We start from the raw sequence: 21,121 nt of genomic DNA on the forward strand, positions 1-21,121 counted from the left end.
GGGTGGGTTATACCATTTTTCCTGATTAGGAGACTTTTTGATGACTCTTAGAAGAGCATTGTTGTCATGTTGGTATAAGACAAGTGGTACTGGAGTAGCATTCTGAAGACCTCATTTTCAGTCATGACTCTACCCCTTACTAGTTAAAACACCTTGAGAGAGCCATTAACTTGTCTGAACCTGTTATCCTCTCTGTGAAACTGAGATAAAATTGCCCTACAAAACTCATAGGATGTCTCTGAGAATCATAGGATTGTGTATATGAAAGCATTTTCTAAACTGTAAACAAAGCACTAGAAATATATTGTCATTGCTATATAAATCAGTGTACTGCTACTGCTGCTAAGTCGCTTCAGCCGGGTCCGACTCTGTGCGACCCCATAGATGGCAGCCCACCAGGCTCCCCAGTCCCTGGGATTCTCCAGGCAAGAACACTGGAGTGGGTTGCCATTTCCTTCTCCAATGCATGAAACTGAAAAGTGAAAGTGAAGTCGCTCAGTCGTGTCTGACTCTTAGCGACCTCATGGACTGCAGCCTACCAGGCTCCTCCATCCATGGGATTTTCCAGGCAAGAGTACTGGAGTGGGGTGTCATTGCCTTCTCCAAAATTAGTGTAAAGATAAGTAATTTAGAAACTGTAACTAATGTTTCATTAATTCAGTAAATGTTCATTAGTACCTATGTTCTAATCACTAGCTATATAGCGATGAAAGACAGCTTGCTCCCTTTTAAGGAGCTCGTAAGCTTGAGGGGGAAGCAAGGTAGTTATAGTGCAGCTGATAGGTAACCTAGCCAAAGAACAGGAACATTTTTCAAGAATTGGAACACTGATATGAAGTTTAAGGACAAAGAGAAATTAGACAAAATATGGAAATAGTGTACCTATAAATAATAGGGAATGCAATGTACAGAGGTTTTTTTTGAGTGATGTAGTTTTAAAAATGAAAATAACATCTGGAGTATAGGATGTGTCTGGAATATGAGTTAGTTGCAAAAAGATGAGGGTTGGAAATGTAGGCAGGGGTCAGATTAGAAGGGATCTTGTATGACATGTTAAAGTACAGAATTTGGATTTTATGTGGTGCATCATCCAGTCTTGCAACAGGTGGATGTTGAGATCTGAATTTTAAAGAGAGTATTCTGAGTTATTGTGAAACCGGGGCAAATTGAAAAGATTTTTGTAATTTTAGGGGGAAAAAGTCCTTATTCAGTGTCTTAGGACCAAAGGGATTAAACGAGATCAGAGAATTATCTAGGACCTATTTATTGGTTGTGTTAGGGTGAGGAAGAAAAAGACTTTTAGGATAATTGCCAGATAAACGACTATATTGGTGATAGTTCGGAGGGAAAGTTCATGCATTAAGTTTTGGCTGTATTAAGTTTAAGATACTTATGGAACATCCAAGTGGAGATATTTAATAGTTTAATAGGGATTTGGAGTTTAGTGGCACAGTCTGGACTGAGTAATCTGTTTGGGAGTCCACAAAATATAGATTTTGGTTGAAGCCGTAGTTATGAATGAGAGGAGTATAATATGAGGGCCAAGGACAGAATCCTCAGCCACATTGTCATAGGATTAGGAAAAGGACTTGAAGTTCATGAGATAGGCTAATCAGGTATGACCAGAGAATTAAGGGAAAAACCAGGTGAGTGATTTCAAGAACCCGAGAGAGAGAGAGTTATAAGGTGAAGGAATAGAGCAGAAGCCAGATAAATGTGGGTTGAGGAAAGAAGACAAAAGTGAAAAAATGAAGATATCCACTGTAGATTACTCTTTGAAGAAGCTTAGTTGTAAAATATGGGATATATATGGCAGAAACAAGGATGAGGAGTAAGGGAAAATTACTTGTTGGGGTTGCTTTTAAGATCATAGAGAATTGGGTACAGTCTTCCCTTGGTCTCTGTGGGGATTTGATTCTAGGATACCCCTCCCTCTTCCAAAATCAGTGCATGCTCAAATCCCTTATATAAAATGGTGTAATATTTGGATATAGCCTATCTGTATCCTCTCACTTACTTTAAATCATCTCTAAATTACTTGTAATAAAACAATGTAAATGCTATGTAAATAGTTGCTAGAGAGGCAAATTCAATATTCCGTTTTTGAAGTTTTACTTGAAAAATATTTTTCTTTTTAAAATATTTTCTGTCTGTGGTTGGTTGAATCCTCACATGCCAACCTGTCATTTTGGAGGGCTGGCTGTATGTTTATCTCCTCAAAGGGAAGACCCTATGGAGAGTTGGAGGCAGGAAACACAGAATAGGGGTATGGATGGGTGGGAAGGGTGACTGAAGTGAAAATGTTGGGGATGGGGTGGCATTCAAAGCACAGTAGAATGTTTAGTCTCGGGTGGGAGGAATCCTCTTCCTTGAGAGAGGAAGCAACGTAGAGATGGATCCTGGTGTAGATGGAGATGGAGAGGAGCAGAAAAATGACATTTGGTCTGAAGGTCTCAATTTTCTCTGAAAAAGGTGCAAAGTTGATTACTGAGTAAGAGAGAAATTAAGTTTAGGGTTCAAGGCAGAGGTGACCATTTGAAATCTCCACTGAGGAGAATGGGAGAGAGCACAGACAAGGAGGTTTAATTGGATCGCTGGCAAGTGCCAATGACCAACAAAGTTGCAGACCATTAATCTGTATAAGCACTGAATTGTTTTGATGATTTTTTACTTAATGTCCAACTTTAGAAACTAGCTCATCCAAGAATTGGAGTTTCAGAAGTAGAAAAGAACAGAACAATTCAGGATGTTGTTTAAAAAGTGGGTGGTTGATGGGATAGCTTCAAAATTACAGGAAGCAAAGGTTTCCAGAAGTAGTTGATTAGGGGAGGTGTCCAGGTTCTTGATATAATTGGAGAACAAATAGAGAAAAGGGAGTGAGTCTGAAAGCATTAGAGATTTTGGTCATGGAGTAAGAGATTGGAGTTCAGGATCTCAGAGGTAGAGCAGAAATGATGGGCAAGGCTGAGGAAGTTTAAGTGGCGTGGAGGTCAGAACCTCTCATTTCTTGGGTTTACATAGGTCATCCTCAGGGGCATTGATGATGGTGGTGCTTAGAGAGGAGAAGGCTTTTGAACTAGGAACCCGAGTTTCATGTAAGAGTTGACCAGAAGTGTAGTAGATGGCTAGGACAAGAATAAACTAGCCAGAAGACATGAACCTCAAAGGAGGCAGCATTTTCTTCTTCACAGGAGTGATGATGTTAGATGTGGAAATGGAGAGCTAAAAGACTGTAGCCTCTTCTGCTCAGAGTGGTTGGAATTCTGGAGGCTGAATGAAGAGGATTGGGAGGGAGGGGAACAGCCTGAGGATGTTCTTGTTCAGTCGCTGAGTCCTGTCTGACTCTTTGTGACCCTGTGAACAGCCGCATGCCAGGCTTCCCTGTCCTTCACTGTCTCCCGGAGTTTGCTCTTACTCATGGTGTGAATAAAAGAAATACAGAGAATAAATGCAAGAGGAACTTATTTTGGACAGTTGCGAGTAATGGCAGTGATGAAAAGCACAGACATCTGAATGCTGCTTTGGAGTAGAGTTTTCAGGTGGTGTAGGCTGTGCCCCACATAGTGTTGGAGGCCTCATTGGGCTGATAGTTTGCAGTCTTTGCTTAGGGTTGGGCAACAGGGAAAAGCTCCTCTGTTTATTGACCATTCACATTGTATGTACATACATTTATGTGCTGGTTTTTCCCTATCTAAAACTTAGAAGAGTTGGAAAACAGGAATAGTTGGCTGAAGACGAATTAGAAATGTAAAAAAACAATTAAAAACCTAAAATTAGATGGAAATGCTTTAAAAGTACCTTAGGAGTTGCAAAATGGTAGTATTAATTTCTCAGTTAATAACAAATTCAACCCTCTATTGACCAGCAGTGTCAGTAATTAATTTCCTATTAGGCCAAATTCTATTTGGTCAGTTTTCTTTTGCTTAGTTAGATCACCTGCTATAGCTCCTTTTTCCACCTGCCGAAGAGCACAATGCCTTTTTGCCTCTTATTTTCTTATTTACTGATGTATTAAAACATTTTTCCAGAACTTTCTACTCTCCCGTTTTAGTGTTGTGTTTAGTTTTCATCTGCTTTTACCTGTGGTGACATTTCTTCACCCCTCTACCTGCCCATTCCTTAAAAGGTATTGCAGCTGTTGTTGAGATTTAAAAGTATGCCTTGAATTGAAAAAGAAATGGAAAACATAGGTCTGGGGGCAGTGTATACTTTTTTCCCCCAAATGAATTGGACATTCTGACTCTTGGTTAAAGAGGAGCAGTACCTCGGTGTGATTTGCAGTGGGGCATCACAGTGTGCATAAAAACATGCAATACCACAGGTGACTGGCTGATGGAGGGGAAGGTCTCCCACATAGGTTTTTAGGAAGTTCTGTATTTTGAACAAAGTTCAGCTATTAGTGGAATTATGTTGTTAATTATCAGGAGTTATGTTCTGCGTAATCTGCAATGCAGCATCTTAAACAGTATCTCTTTCCCTGAGTAGAGGAGAAATTCTCTTGGCCTGATGAGAAAAATATCCCAGTTTGATCTCAGAAATTTTTATTTAAGATATATTTAAACTTTTCATTTTTATAATGTCCCAAAAGTAACTTTTGATTTATTTAGTAATTGTTAATTTCTGTAGCTTTTAAACAGTTGATTTACTGATAGTGGCAAATTTGGTTATAGCATATAGTATGCTGCCGCTGCTGCTGCTAAGTCACTTCAGTCGTGTCCAACTCTGTGCGACACCATGGACGACAGCCCACCAGGCTCCCTCATCCCTTGGATTCTCCAGGCAAGAACACTGGAGTGGGTTGCCATTTCCTTCTCCAATGCATGAAAATTAAAAGTGAAAGTGAAGCTGCTCGGTCGTGTCCGACTCCTAGCGACCCCCTGGACTGCAGCCCACCAGGATCCTGCGTCCGTGGGGTTTTCCCAGGATTTTTCCAGGCAAGAGTACTGGAGTGGGTTGCCATTGTCTTCTCCAATACCATATAGTATAATAGTCTGTTTAATCGTTGGTTGAAGAAAAACATACATTAATAAAGGTTTTTGTTTTTTTAGAATCTGACATAGCTATATTTGGGTGGCCCCATGGACTGTACTCTTGCCTGGAAAGTCCCATGGATGGAGGAGCCTGGTAGGCTGCAGTCCATGGGGTCACTAAGAGTCAACACGACTGAGCGACTTCACTTTCACTTTTCACTTTCATGTATTGGAGAAGGAAGTAGCAACCCACTCTAGTGTTCTTGCCTGGAGAATCCCATGGATGGGGTAGCCTGGTGGGCTGCTGTCTCTAGGGTCGCACAGAGTCGGACATGACTGAAGCGACTTAGCAGCAGCAGCAGCATGGACTGTAGCCCACCATGCTCCTCTATCCATGGGGATTCTCCAGGCAAGACATAACTGGAATGGGTTGTCATGCACTCCTCCAGGGGATCTTCGAAACCCAGGGATTGAACCCAGGTCTCCCGCATTGCAGGTGGATTCTTCACCATCTGAGCCACCAGGGAAGCCCTGTTTGGGGAAGCAAAATGTACTTTAATGCCTTGTTCTAGATGCAGTAAAAAATAGTGGGAATAAATGTGTTCTCAAGAAGGGGCCAGGGAAAGCAAGTTTTGTTTTACTAACTATCAAAAAAAGATAAAAGCTAGAGGGATTGATGATTTCAAAGTCTTTTAGAAATGGTTTATATTCCTCTGCTTTAGTTCTTATTTCACTTCTAAGAACTGAGCTCTTCCTAAATTATTTTTCTCCTATGAGAATATGGTTATTTTTTATTCTTTTCTTCAGTAATCGATAAGATTCTAACCCAGTCCCCTGTTTTTAGTTACTTAAGTTGAACTGTGAAGAAGCAGTTCATCCTAAACTTTTCCAGTCTTCTGTATAATAATTGATAATCACAGTGATGGTCAGGAAGATACTGGGTACTGTATGCCCATACACAAAGTGAGTTTTTTCTTTAAAAATTTATTTCAGAAAAGAGAGAAATACATTTGGGTCTATATGTAGACTACATTCTTACTATAAATTTCTTTATAAATTTCTTTCTTTTTTTTGAAAACCAAAGTACTATTTGGTAAAAAGCCTAAAACTGCTTCAACCCAAGCTGATTTTAAATGCATAAAGAGATCATTTGTTGGATTCAGTTAAAAAGGAATACAAAATTTTAACAGATATATAATAAGTTTTCCTAGGTACATGACCTTAAGGTAGATGCCATTGAAAATGGACTTCCATGTTCTCTATTCCGCTTAACAGATTTCAATTTAAAACAATACAGTTGGTAAATATTTATGGAAATTATATGCTACAGGAGTAAAAAGGCCAACTATTTCAGTAGTTAGACAAGTGGAAATTGTGTTTTAGGATAAATTTGCAGCAATAGCATTGGAGATGTATTTAAAAAGTGCTGTATCTTAAGCAACTTAAATGGAAATGAGGATGATTTGCTTATAAAAGTGTTTTAGATGACAAAAAATGAATCTAGTGGCAAGGAATGCACTGATGTCAAAAATGTGTGTAAAGATTTTGAATGAAACTGTTACGTGAAAAATGAAGGTAAGAGAAAAAGCAGTATTAATGTTATTTAAAATATATATATGCATCTAGATTAATTTAAATCTGTAAGTAAACATTTGGCTGTTTTAATCTATATTTCTAGAAATTTCTGGGCTTCCCTGATAGCTCAGCTGATAAAGAATCCTCCTGCAATGCGGGAGACCCTGATTCAATTTCCTGGGTCGGAAAGTTCCCCTGGAGAAGGGATAGGCTACCCTCTCCAGTATTCACGGGCTTCTCTGGCGGCTCAGCTGATAAAGAATCTGCCTGCAGTGCAGATCTAGATTCAATCCCTGGGCTGAGAAGATCCATTGGAGGAGGCATGGCAGCCCACTCCAGTAAGCTTGCCTGGAGAATCCCCATGGACAGAGGAACCTGGCAGGCTACAGGGCATGGGGTCGCAGAGTCGGGCACAGCTGAGCGACTAAACACAGCACAGAAGTTTCTGCTCAAGTTGGCCAGCATGCATTGTTTTATATATTTTTATTAGGAAGTTGGTCAGTCACCTTATATTTCGGATTTCTATTTATGCTTATATGATATTAAGTTATATTTATTATACTTCATTTAAGATGAAGAGTGTATAATCTGTTTTGAGAGTTCTATCAAAAAATGTTTTGGCTTAAAGAAAAAAAGCTTTAGTTATCCTGAAAAAACGTAATTTTGTGAGAATTCATTTCTCTTAATAATTCTCATGTTGTTATATATGGATTATTTTTAAAAAGAAGTATAATTTGATTTCTCTTTTTAAAAAAGCTTTTAAAAGTTAATACCTCTATCTAGTAAATGAAGAAACAAAACAAAAACTTCAGCTTTTCAGTTTTGACTCTTACTTACCTAGATCCACTGATTAGTTTTTATGTTAATATATTAATAGTGATTTTTTTTAAAATTAAAAAAAATTGCAGCTGTTCCTTTCCCCCCAACACATCGCTTGACATCTGAAGAAGTATTTGATATGGATGGGATACCCAGGGTTGATGTTCTGAAGAACCACTTAGTAAAAGAAGGTCGGGTAGATGAAGAAATTGCACTTAGAATTATCAATGAGGGTGCTGCCATTCTTCGGAGAGAGAAAACCATGATAGAAGTAGAGGCTCCAATTACAGGTACACTTATTTATGTTTTGGATATTATTTTTTTTACTGTACCATTATTTACTTACCTAATTATAAAACTGTTTCTTCTTCATTCATATTATATACTAAATTAGTATTACATGGACATTATCTTGAATTTCCAGATTATTTCCTATAACGAAAGTTTTTGCCTGTTTTCAATGAAGAAACATGATCCTAAATAATCTGAGTGCAGAAGTTAGTCTAATATGCTTTTATGAAGGTTTCATCAGTTGAGTTGGCCATCACTGAATTTGATTCAACAAATACTTATTTACTATGCTTTCAGTCATCAGGGGCAAATACCCAGTGCCATATCAGATGCCAAAAATGATCGTTTAGAAGTCATGAGAAAGTATGGAGTTAGAATGGATATTTTACTGGCACCAATATAATTTTATCATCCTAAGATGTGCATGCTTAACTTCCTAATGAAGAGTTTTATAAATTTAGATGAACATTTTGTCACTTACTACAAATTTTAGTACTCTTGTTATATCTTGTTCTAGATCTTGAGCACATGAACAATCGGGTACACATTATCCCTGTCGTGACTCTTCATAGATTGCTTCTGTCATAGACCTTTCTTGATAGAATTTTATGCTCTCTCTTATGTAAATGAAATTAGAATTTAAGTAAAATTTGTTATTTTATATATTTTTTTCATATCTAATAATCTTCTGTTTCAGTGTGTGGTGACATCCATGGCCAATTTTTTGATCTGATGAAACTTTTTGAAGTAGGAGGATCACCTGCTAATACACGATACCTTTTTCTTGGTGATTATGTGGACAGAGGTTATTTTAGTATAGAGGTAATAATCATATACTGTCATTTGATTTGCTTTTAAGTGTTATCATAGATGATTTCTATTACTTCCTAATAAAATAAGTTCTTTAAATTACCTGTATTGGGTTCTTTTTAATACCTCTGCATATTCTGAAGTTTTTAGGTAGCTGTTATTTATTCCTCTTTTGTCTTTCAAACTGTTCTCTTAACTTTTTTGTTACTGTAATTACCATTTCCCAGTGGAAATTATAAGCAAAACGGGTGGCCTTTATTGCCTGTTATCTAGTGGCCCTGAGGAGCTAATGCTGTTTATCTCTCTTGTCCTTAAAGGCATTCAGCCATGCAAAAAAAAAAAAGATTAATTGTATTTTTCTAATTAAATAAAATAGAATGCTTTTATCACTTAAACTCTAGTGCTTCTATCTTTCCTCCTGTAGCCATTAAGACCCAAGTGTATCATATGGAATCTTTATGTATTCTGAAAATATTAATCTGCTTTTAAAAACTTGAGAGGCATTAAAATGACCTGTTTATTATCACTTAATAGTAGATTGTTCTTTTTGCTCCTTTTACTTTTCTAATTATAAAAATTAAAATAAGATATAGAACAATTTGTATTTTCTAACATATGCATTTCTTTCCTGTTTTGAAATGAAAATGAACTATTATAATGTTCTGTAATTTCCTTTTTTTATTAATTCCTATGCTCTGATGTCATGCCAGTTCAATTATAAATTTATAGCATCATTTTTAATAGCTGCATTGTATTCTGTTGACTAAACTAGTCACAGTCAATCAATTCTTATTGTTAGGCATTTAAGGTGTTCCCAGTTTTTTGCCATGACAGTTGATGCTTCAGTGGACCATATCATTTATACATCCTTATATACTTGCCCAGTTATTTCTGTAGGACAAATTCTTAGAGGTTAAATTGTTGAATAGAAGCTCCGCAAATAGGTGTGTTAGTATTAATGTGTTTCAAGCATATTCTAAGCAGTTAACATACTTGATTAATTTTTACAACAAAGTTATGAGGTAAGTACTTTTATTTTATCCATTTTATAGAGGAGCCTGAGGCTTGAAAAGGTTAAATAACTTGCCCAAGGTCATATTGTTAGTAAGTGGTGGAACTAGGCAGTTTGAGCCTGTGCTTTTAACCATGTCCTCCACTAGATATTGAAACCTTACCTGATGAATTTCTATGCCAGTTACTGTTGTTCATATCTCCTCTAGTGTTTTCAACCTCCGTTCTGAGGTATGCTAGGATCCTTGGTGGGAAAGGGAGCTCAGGGCTCTGTCCATCCAAATTCCCTTGGAAATTTTATTATCCTGAGTTGTTCTTTCTGTTCATAGTGTCATCATCGGCCCCTCTCAGTCTTTCCTTGGAGCCTTCAAGAAAGCTAGAAATTGACCCTTCTTGATAGAAAGATTCGGGCCTTTGACAGAAACAATAGAACAATTTTAGGAAGCTTAGTTGGTAACTGAGCGTTTGGTATTAGAGGGTTTTGTAGCAGACTTTTTTTTTTAACAAGACTTTTTTTAAAAGCTTTTTTTTTTTTATGTGAACCAATTTAAAAGTCTTTATTGAATTTGTTATACTTTTGTTTTTGTTTTCTGTTTGGTTTTTTTGACACGTGCGATCTTTGTTCCCACACCAAGGACTGAACCTGCATCCCCTGCACTGTAAGTCTTAACCACTGGACCACCAGGGAAGTCCCTGTAGCTGACTCTTTTAATTCATTTTATTGTTGGAAAGTAATAAAGAATCAGAATAAGTGAAAAGGGCAGGTATTTATTAAGTACTTACCAGGCTTAATTATTTTTTTTCTTGTGAATAAAATGAAATGTTACACATTTCAGTTAACCTTAACTTGTTTAAAACAAAGTTTGTGGGAATTCCCTGGCAGTACAGTGGTTAGGATTCCACACTTTCACTGCCAAGGACCCAGGTTCCATCTCTGGTCAGGGAACCAAGACCTGCAAGTTATGCAGTGCAGCCAAAAAAATAAAGAGTTTGTATTTTCTTTTTGTATGTGATCATGTAAACCAAACTTATTTACATATGAAATAGTCTTTCCTTTTTTTAAACCAAATAAGTAAAATATGAGTCTGTTTCTTAGGTGTATTTAGAGAGAAATAGTTGCTGTTCTAATATTCTTTTTGTTTAAAATTACATTGTCTTTGAATCATTTCAGATAATAAGCACCTAATTATATAAGGCAACATTCATAACCAACAAAGTAAACATAAAACATGATTTTTCTCTTCATTAGGCAGCATGGCATAATGCTTAAAATCAGAGGATTAGAGGTTTTGTGATTTTGGACAAGTTACTTAAGCTCTTTGCTTCTGTTTCCTCATTTGTAAAACAGAGATAATATTACATACTTCATAGAGTTGTTTGAGGAATAATTAGTGCTTAGCATATTATGAATACTTAGTAAATATTAGCTGCTATTATTTTTGACATTGTTACTGTTTTATTTATTGGTATACCTAAGGAGGAGACCAATCTGCTAATTGTTTTTACAGCAAACAATTTGTAAATCTAAAGTAATTAAATTATTTGACTCATTTATTCAACAAATATTTACTGCTCTTCTACTTGCTAGGTACTTTTCTGAGGGGTAAATCAGGCATGAATAAGAAACAAAGTCCCTAATTTCGTGGAGCTTTGTTTTAGTAAGGGACAAAGAGAAAAAGATAATAAAAAGATAATGAAGAATAATAGAAATTATAAGGGTAACAGGGTTAGAGGAAATGAAACAAAGATCAAACAGCTTAGTTAAACAAAAATATAAGATTAATTCACTTTAAACATTTTCTTTTGTAGTGTGTCTTATATTTATGGGTCCTGAAGATTCTATATCCAAGTACATTATTTCTCCTGAGAGGCAACCATGAATGCAGACACCTTACTGAATATTTTACCTTTAAGCAGGAATGTGAGTACTGCCATGAGAACTATTTTCACTTCCTCAGGGTTCTTTTAGAGTGATGTGGGTTAGAGTTTGAAGATTTTACAGTGCAACATGTAAGAACAGATTCTGTGTCCAAACATGTAAAGCTTTCAGGAAGATTGTCTGCAGTTCTCTAGTGTTTAATATTATCCAGATGTTTTCATTTCAGTATTTCCTAATAAATTTGATTTTTACATATGTACTTAGGAACAGTTTTGAGCTCTGTGTATAGTTTCAATTTTAGAATTATTTTTTTCTGACAGGAAGAATATGAACCAAGTGAAAAGAAATGTTGTATTGGAGATTTCTCTCCACCAATATTGAGACATTCCCATGAACATTCTTAAATTAATCATCCTGTCATCACTGCAGATTGTTTTATTTATTTTTTAATTATGCAGATTGTGTCATACACACATTGTTGATTAATTGAAGGTCTTAGTCTACAATATTTATCCCATTTCTCTCTTAAGTTTTTATGGCTGTGAAATCTTAATAGCTGTAAGCAATCATATAGTATAGAGTTTGACCTTTTCTCACATCTCCTAGCTATGTACTTGTTAGTACTCATGGCTGTATTAAGTCTTAGAATTAAGATTTAAAATTAGAAAATAACTTCAGAATTACTGAGATGGAAAACATGATGCAATAAAGATCAATATAGTGACAGGTAGTGGCAGAAGTGGCAAACTCTGATATAACTTCAAAGATCGGGTGGGTAACTTAAATGAATATAAGATGAGGCTGGGAAAGTTCATGCTTGACCTCAAAGCCATCAAATTAAAGTTTTTATTAAACTGCAGTGTTGGAAAACAGGTCTGTCATCAGACTACCAGTTTATAATCTCTGATTGCTAGATCTTCTCATATTTGAATGTTATAGTGTTAAGCAGTGAAATAGGAACTGAATTCTTTTTTTCTTATATAAGTAACAAGCTGTCCAGCAAAATCCCACTAAAAACATAAAATATCCAGGAATTTAAAAGTATAAAGGTGCAAAGGAATACGTATGACAGACTTTTAAAAGTAGATGACAGTTTAATTCTTTCTTGTGTTACGTTGACTTCTTGCTTTGCTGCTCATTTTAAGTGTTCATTGTAGGCTAAAGGAAACCCTGTGGTCCTCCAAAATAGGAAAAAGATCTTTTATTTTTTTTAAATTGGAAGGACTTTGAGTTTTGTTTTGTTAAGTCTTCTCTGTAACAAAAAAGTAGTCACTGACTTGTAGAATAAAATAATTAACACTACCTTTAAGTATAGTACTAATTTTGCCTTACCTAGCCTATAAAGGTAAAGAGTTGAGCTATTTTTAGAGATTTGACTTATTACTTATAGTAATATTTTATGACTATCTGCTGCATACACAAAATAAATCTAAGGAGTGCAAATATTTTGTCTTTGTAAGTACAGTAACATTGCTTATCTTTATTGATTCTTATGGGGCAAGATGCTGGCCTTTTTAAAAAAAAATTTTTGTATGCAATAAAATTTACTCTTTGAAGTGTTTAGTTCTCAACTTTAAAAAATGATTAAAGCTGTCTACCATCACAGTCACAATACAGAAAAGTATCATCCCATGAATTCCTCCTTGCTGCCTTTGATACTCACCCCTTTACCAACTCTGCACCCCTAGCTACCACTTGGCTGTTATCCATATCTTTAATTTTTTTGCCTTGGTTTTAATAGTCATTTATGTATGTGCATGTATATGTTTTAAATGATTAACAAATGATGCAGTTTTCAATTACTGAATTTTTTTTCTCTAGGTAAAATTAAATATTCAGAAAGAGTCTATGAAGCTTGTATGGAAGCTTTTGATAGCTTGCCTCTTGCTGCACTTTTAAACCAACAATTTCTTTGTGTTCATGGTGGACTTTCACCAGAAATACACACACTGGATGATATTAGGAGAGTGAGTATATATTTTAGTAACAAGAGTTGATTCCTATTTATAGCATTTTGTTGAGTAGAGACTAGAAGCTTCAAACCTCTCTTCATTGCCAAGATTAGGTAATGGTAAAAATTAATATACTGGTATTTTAAGAAAATATCTTCTAACTGTTCAGAACAATGTAGTATGCACAGTATTCAGAGTTGGTACCACTTTCCTTTGTCCATTCCATTCTCACTTTTGACAAGTTATTTCTGCTCTTTGTTTCTTTTCTTTCTTTCACAGTTAGATAGATTCAAAGAGCCACCTGCATTTGGACCAATGTGTGACTTGCTATGGTCTGATCCTTCTGAAGATTTTGGAAATGAAAAATCACAGGAACATTTTAGTCACAATACAGTTCGAGGATGTTCGTATTTTTATAAGTAAGGAAAAATATTCAAGCTTAATCACATTTTAGTTGTTAAAATAGCGTATGCTTTCATTATATATAGAAAGTCATTATTTTACTTAATTTTCTCTTTTTCCCCACAGCTATCCAGCAGTGTGTGAATTTTTGCAAAACAATAATTTGTTATCGATTATTAGAGCTCATGAAGCTCAAGATGCAGGGTAAGAACTCTGTTTCCCTAACCCAAATTAACACCTTATGTACAAATCAAACTTAGTAACCATGATTGATGCTTTACGATGCATATTAAGTTATTTGTTTTGCAGCTATAGAATGTACAGAAAAAGTCAAACTACAGGGTTCCCTTCATTAATAACAATTTTTTCGGCACCTAATTACTTAGATGTCTACAATAATAAAGGTAAGATGTTGTTGATAAAAAAAATTGTTAAACAACTTAGTATTTTGATTGACTTATTTTTTGAAAATATAGTAGAAAAGGGGCATTGTTTGAAATTGTAACTATCCAAATCTCTTTATGAAAAAATATAAGATATAAGGGAGGGGAGAGGACAAGAAATGAAAATCCAAAATGTGAAACTTAAGTCACGTTACCATTTCACAACTTTGTCATTCACAAAAACTGCCTGTGAAATAATATTCTGAGGTAACTCTGTCAAGTAAAAATGCACATGATTTTCTCAAACTCCCCTTTCTTAAATCTTTTCTCTTATAATCAAGAGAATGTTTTCTTGCTTGCATAAAGCTGCTGCTGCTCCTTTGACCATTTCATGTATTTGAACTGTATGGTTGTTTATCATGTTTCTTGTTTTATGTCCACTGAGGTAGGTTTTCTTTTCCTTTCTTATTCTCTAATTTTTTATCCACTGCCCCATGATGATTTGTAATTGAACCTTTAATTAACTCAGTCCAACCTTCTTTCAGGAAGACAGTCTCCCCTTTCCTTTCTTTTTACCGCTCTTTCTTCCTTTTTTTTTCTTATGTCTTTGTAATTTACCTTCTTTTCTAGTGGTTTATATTCCACCTCCTTCCCTCCAATTTTGATCTGTCTGTTACAACTGGATTTCCTTTAACTTGGAACATAATTCATTGAGAGATAATACCAAAGGATCTTAATCTAGTTAAGTGTGTGCCAAGGACATTGAAGATGAGCTTAAGTATGTTTAGGCAGTTCACATTTTCAGAAGAGGAAATCAAGAAGCCAGCTCCTATTCTGTCTTGATATATCAGGAATTCAGTTGACTATGCCATAGTTCCCAAGGTCAGACGGGAGTGGTTGTGCCAGGAGGAAAGAACAGAAGGGTAAAGATTTTTTAAAGTACATTTAATGAGGCCATTGCTAAATATGGGTTTGAGTTCAAAAGAGGAGCAAAATAGAGTTTTTGGAAGATTATAGGTGATAGTTAAAAGGTTAAAACATTTACCTGAGATCAGATAGTAGCAGTAGCAGGCTATCAGATAGCTTGGATACAGGGTATGCTGTAAGAACTCCATACTATATTAATTACCAAAACAACCATACCATAGAGATTAACCGAGTTGGTGGTCTTTAGAAACTATAATGCCTCCAAGGATTATACCAGTGCTAAGATAATCTTTTAAATTATATCTTGTTTTATAAAATTTGAAACTTCTATAAAGATACCTAATGAAGCAAGGCTTCATTTTTAAGGAAAAATATATCTAAGTTTGGACTCCATTCTCCAAATTGATTTGTTATATTTAACTTTGTACCTGTAACCTCCCTTTGTTAGTATTAAAGGAACTAGTTAGTGTTCAGTGTGCTCAGTTGATTACTGCCATATTGGTTGTCCTTTGTCAGTTTAACTCAGGAGATCAAGGGATACTTTTCTTAGTACTCAAAAAGAAACTCAAACCATTCAATCCGTCTTGTCAAAATCAAATGTCTCTTGGTAGTGCTGATTCTGTACATGGTGTTAATGATTTGAGTGCTTACATGGTACGGGACATGTTCATAATGTTTCATTCCATCTACAGGGCAATTTTCTAGATTCTTTATCTTTCTCTTTTTTTAAATTAAAAGCTTGGTATCAGTCCTTAATTTCTGAGGCTAAATTTGACATACATTTATTTCATGGGAATTTCATCAGAGAAACAAGCGTATTTTGACTCTATATTAGCTAGAATCCCAAATCATGGAATTTAATACATACATTTCAGTCCTTTACATTAAAATGAAAAAAAAGTAAGCACATAACTATTATAGTATCTGCCAAACATTTTATATTTTTTTCTACTTTCACGTGAATTCTATTCTCTGACCTTAAACTTCTGAGATAGGCAGGATGTTTTATAAATGAGAAACAGATTAGTTAAATAATTTACCATTACACATATGGTATATACTGTAGTTTAGATTAGAATCTAGCCCATTAATCCAATGTTCCATAAAATAATATAACCAGTGCCTGAAATCTTTATCAGGTTAATTTAAGGTATTATTTATATCAACTTATGAAGCTTTAGAAAGATATTTGAAATTGAGATGAGTATGTTACCTTTGAGTTTTTCTGTTTTGGTATTTTAATGAATTTTTTTCTAAATGAAGTGAAATATTTCTTTGTAGTAGTTTCACTTGATTTCTTACAATACATGAAATAAGTACATTCATATGTTCATAAATAAAATGTTCCAAATGTTTCTTTTTCTTCTCTGTGTTTTTTTTTTTTTTTCTTGCTTTATTTCCATTTAGTTGTCCTTTTCAGGTTGCCTGCAACTAAAAAGACCCTCTTAAATTCCTCCAACTTGTATGAACTCTTAGACCTAGAAAATTGCTCATTGCTGTTCTGTGTTTCCTCAAAAAAACTGAGTTCTCACAATTTTGGATTTAATAAACATGCATGTTGGATTATTTGTATTGGAGTATAAAGTACAACAAGCATTCTAGAAAGATTGGAAATTTCATTAATAATAACAAGTAAAGATCTGGTTATGTTTTACATAAAACTGTGTTGGAAGCAAAAAGTGTATTACTACTAAAAATTATTTCCTACCTCTCTCTGGTACCCTTCATTCCACTCACCCCTTGATTTCCCACCCCCCTTAAAAGATATTTTTTCTGCTTTTATGTGTTTTAGACTTTTGGAGTTAAAGACAAATTGTTACATTGACATTCAAACTTATCTTGCAGCTGCTGTATTAAAGTATGAAAATAATGTGATGAATATTCGGCAGTTTAACTGTTCTCCACATCCTTATTGGTTGCCCAATTTTATGGATGTTTTCACATGGTCTTTACCGTTTGTTGGAGAAAAAGGTATGATTTTTGTTTTTAAAAAATTGTTATACTGTTATATTTATTCCAGTTTACTATTGCAGGCACATACTACTTGCTAAAGGGAGCTGAAGTCTAGTTTCACTGTGGATACAGCTCTGCTTGTGTCAGTGGGTGTGGATATGAGAGCCTCAGAGATATTTTAGTTAGCTGTTTACAGCCCCCATGTGAGGGTGTCTGGGGGACTGGGAGAAGACTTATAAATAGCCTGATGTTGTCTTCAGCTGTTGGGTTTTCTTTCTTTTTTTCTTTAGCTTAAATCTTTTATGAAGGAATGGAGAGATGGCTTTGCTTTGGAACTGACGGTTTTGCATATTTTAACATTGCTCTTGGGGATGTCATGGCAATTCATGGGAGAATTTAATAGCCTCCATTTGGGGCAGTATTAGTCATTTTGTAGCAGCTCTGTACTGTCAGAAATGATAAAGAGAAATTCAGGTTCTGACCTAATATTTCTTCTCTTATATGGAGCAATATATTATATGTATATAATTTTAGTGGTAATGGTTTCCTGATAATTTAGAGATTCCTATTAGTATATACTTAATAGGCTTTAAAAAGCATAAATACTATTTAAGAGGTTTTATTTTTGATTTTTATTTTAGTTCTGTAGAGTTCTTAAGACTTCCTTACTTTATCACATTCTTCTTTTTCCATTTTAGTGTTAATTTTCCCATGAGGCAATACCTTAGTTTCCATATGTGGAATATGAGTATTAGAGTACAGATATGATTGTAAAACATTTTGTTCTATATCCCTCTCTATTTTTTCTCACCTCCTCTGTGTTACAAAATGTTCCTTTCTGCCTGAGATATGTTACTTCTGCCAAGGCATTTTTGGTTGTAAAATTCAGAGTTACTACTTAAACTGTATGTTCAACAGGTTTTTTGCAGATTCCCTTTGGGCTTCATCAGTTACTCCGTAGGTCAACATTAATATGGAGATAGAATTACCCACTTTAGCAATTGAGAAGGGGGCCAGTAAAGGGCTTAGGTGCAAGGGATGCATTACACTTATAACCTTCTATCTTTGGTATATGAGAAATAGTTCAATCATAGCCTCATCAGGCTAAAGGGAATTTAAGAATTCATCTTGTTTATTTTGCCTCCAGGCTAGACTGGAGCACAACTATTTTAACGTAGTATGAGTGGGATGGGGGGTGGGGAAAGCAGGGAGATAGGTAGGAGGAAAATGGATATTTCTAATTTGATTTTCTGATACCTCCACGAAAAAGGAAGTAGTTCATTATATCTAATCTAAATATTTATGCTATGAGTATTCAAACAAAGAGAAGTTAATAGGTTTTCCTCAACTAATGCACCTGTCAAAAACCAGGGCATCTGATTTTTGCCCTGGTTTTAGATAGAACTTTAGATCTCTCAGTGATCACAATCATGTAGTCTAACTCCTTTTGAGAGATGAGCAAACTTAAATCTAGTTTCTGTGGATCTCTCATAAGTGAAAGTGGATTTCTTTCAGTGATCCTATATTTGGAGTCTGCTACAAAGTGATCTTTTGTTCTTTTTTGCCACTCTACATCATCTTAGCTATTTATTGTGAGGAAGTATTCAAACTATCTGACCATTTTTGTTGTTTTTCTGTGGATCTTCTCTAAATTATTCATATCTTTCTAAAATCAGAATTTCAGATTTGAACATTATACACAAATAGAATTCTAACCAGTGTTGAACACAGTAAGAAAATTTTCTTAAACTCTGCATATTTTTCCATTTTAATGCACGTTAGCTGTTTAAATAGCCTATTTACTTCTTCATGCTAATGAAAATTTTCTTTTGGTGTGAACATCTGCAAATGACTCTTCATTGGATTCCACATTGAGAAAACCAGTTTGACTCTGATCTAGTCCCTGGGAAGCAACTAACCTAGCCAGAGGCTTCCTTGGAGGCTGGTTTAATCCCAAAGTTAGGTGAAAGTAGTTTTTTAACCTCTTGTGGACTTTTTATTTCATTTTTTAAAAATCTTATGTTATAAAACTTGCAGCATATAAAAGGTAGAGCAAATAATATGATGAATTACTATGTACCAATTATTCAGCTTTGACAGTTATCAAATCATGGCCAATACTGTGTCATTTATATCCCCATCCACTGCTCCCTATCCCATACCTCAATTGTTTTGAATCAGATCTCAGCTGTTATTTTTTGTATGTATAAATGTTATAGAATGAAGCTCAGAAATAAGATTAAAACCCTTTTGAGAACATGGTAGAAGTTAGAGACTTATACCACCCAGAAAATTTCATGTACGAAATACATGTACAGTCTTTACGTATGTAACATTTTGAGGTTGCTCATAGATCTAAAGCGAATTGGTAATGCCATCAGGTTTACTGGCCCCAATTTAAGAACCTCTGCTTCAGAGAATCCAGTATGGTGTGATCTGCCATAGAACGTCATATATGTAAGATTTGTTCATTTACCAGATTTTTTTGGAATTAACAGGAGAAAGAAGATTCTATCTATCAGAGAGATTAAAGTAGCATTTGAACTGGGGGTTAAAGAATGTTGGAATTGTGCAGGTAGATGTGAGCAAGACAGTTTTAGGAGGAGGTACTTCCCAAGGCTGAGTCTGACAGGAAGAAATCATAAGGTCACTGACAAATGTTTAGGAGTTCAATTTGATTAGCAAGTAATGTATGAAAGATGAAATGAAATGTTCATCGCTCAGTCGTGTCTGACTTTTTTGCAACCCCATGGACTGTAGCCTGCCAGGTTTCTTTGTCTTTGGGATTCTCCAGGCAAGAATACTGGAGTGGATTGCCATTCCCTTCTCCAGGGGATCTTCCCAACCCAGGGTTTGAACTTGGGTCTCCCACATTGCAGGCAGATTCTTTACCATCTGAGCCACCAGGGAAGCCTCTTCATACATTAGAAAGTAATGTATGAAGGATAATAGAAGAAAAAGAAGGAAAGTCAAAATTAGATCAGGAGGATTTTGATCATATTTAAACAGAGAATCTGGAACTTTGATAAATGGTGGGATGTAACTGCAACAGAAAATAATCATGAGAGTCATTTAGAAAAATTACTCTGGTGAAATGAACTGGAAGAAAGACTAGAGATTGGAAGACCTGTTATGAAACTTCATCAGGAATCAGAAACATAATGAAGCCCTGTTAACATTAGGAATGGAAAGTATGGGAGAACTCCAAGAACTGTAAAAGCAGAATCAGTGAGACTTAACAAGATTGCTTGTTTAAGAGGAGGGAATGATTGAATTTGGCTTGGATGTTTTGAGTGTGATAATGATAGTGCTGTTAACACACACTGATGAGAACTGTTATTCTAGCAACCCCTCACTTCAGTTATAGCTGCTTTTCGTCTTCATTGGGATTGCTAGGCCTTTGACCGTGTTGTTTTCTTTTTAATCTAATGCCCTTTTGCCTTTCTTTCTTCTTAAGTGAAAGTGAAGTCGCTCAGTCGTGTCCAACTCTTTGCGACCCGTGGACTGTAGCCCACCAACCCCAAACTCTTTTCTCTCATGTTTTTCTACTTTGTCCTATAAATCTTAGCCCTAGTAAAGTCTAACTATCCATTTTCTCCATTTTTACAGTTAGGATATAGAGTGCTACTGGAGATATTTATATAGCCTTGGGTCTTCCCTGGTGACTTAGTGATAAAGAACCTCCCTTCCAATACAGGAGATGTGGGTTTGATCCCTAAGTCAGGAAGATTCCCTGGAGAAAGAAATGGAATCCAGTCTAGCATTCTTGCCTTGAAAATCCCATGGACAGAGGAGCCTTGTGGATTATAGTCTGTGGGGTTGCAAAAGAGTGACTAAACAACAACAACAATGATTTGCTATCACCCTTTGATTTCTAGCATTAGCTAGGCTCTCAGTAGTGCCCAGACATCTTTATGTCACTAGTCTCCTTCCTCACTTATTGCCACCAGGATGTATTCTAAGATTCTTTTTTTTAACTTAAACATTTTCTTTTTCTAGCCACTTCCCTTACTGTCAGAGAAAACACATACTATCTATGGAAGCTTTCTCTGCTTACTGTTCCCCTGCTTTCTAAACTGCACTCATCTGTTTTTTTTGGGGGGGGGGGGCTATACTGCATGGCTTTTGGGGATCATAGTTCCCCAACTA

General features: G+C 35.4%; 1 protein-coding gene across 4 annotated transcripts in view; it reads left to right on the top strand.

The window, feature by feature from the left end:
• The first annotated feature begins 7,518 nt into the window (after window positions 1-7,518).
• The window catches only part of PPP3CB (protein phosphatase 3 catalytic subunit beta), a 33,565-nt gene continuing 19,962 nt past the window's right edge, over window positions 7,519-21,121 (top strand). For all 4 annotated transcript variants that reach the window (XM_068982453.1, XM_068982455.1, XM_068982454.1 and 1 more), the window contains exons 1-8: window positions 7,519-7,654; window positions 8,353-8,477; window positions 11,286-11,397; window positions 13,177-13,322; window positions 13,587-13,726; window positions 13,836-13,913; window positions 14,019-14,113; window positions 16,865-16,990. In XM_068982453.1, coding sequence (XP_068838554.1) covers window positions 7,627-7,654; window positions 8,353-8,477; window positions 11,286-11,397; window positions 13,177-13,322; window positions 13,587-13,726; window positions 13,836-13,913; window positions 14,019-14,113; window positions 16,865-16,990 — 850 coding nt within the window. In that variant the 5' untranslated portion in view covers window positions 7,519-7,626. The remainder of the gene's footprint in view (window positions 7,655-8,352; window positions 8,478-11,285; window positions 11,398-13,176; window positions 13,323-13,586; window positions 13,727-13,835; window positions 13,914-14,018; window positions 14,114-16,864; window positions 16,991-21,121) is intronic.

This window comes from Capricornis sumatraensis, chromosome 10 (genome assembly GCF_032405125.1).
Source record: "Capricornis sumatraensis isolate serow.1 chromosome 10, serow.2, whole genome shotgun sequence".
NCBI classification, from domain to species: domain Eukaryota; kingdom Metazoa; phylum Chordata; class Mammalia; order Artiodactyla; family Bovidae; genus Capricornis; species Capricornis sumatraensis.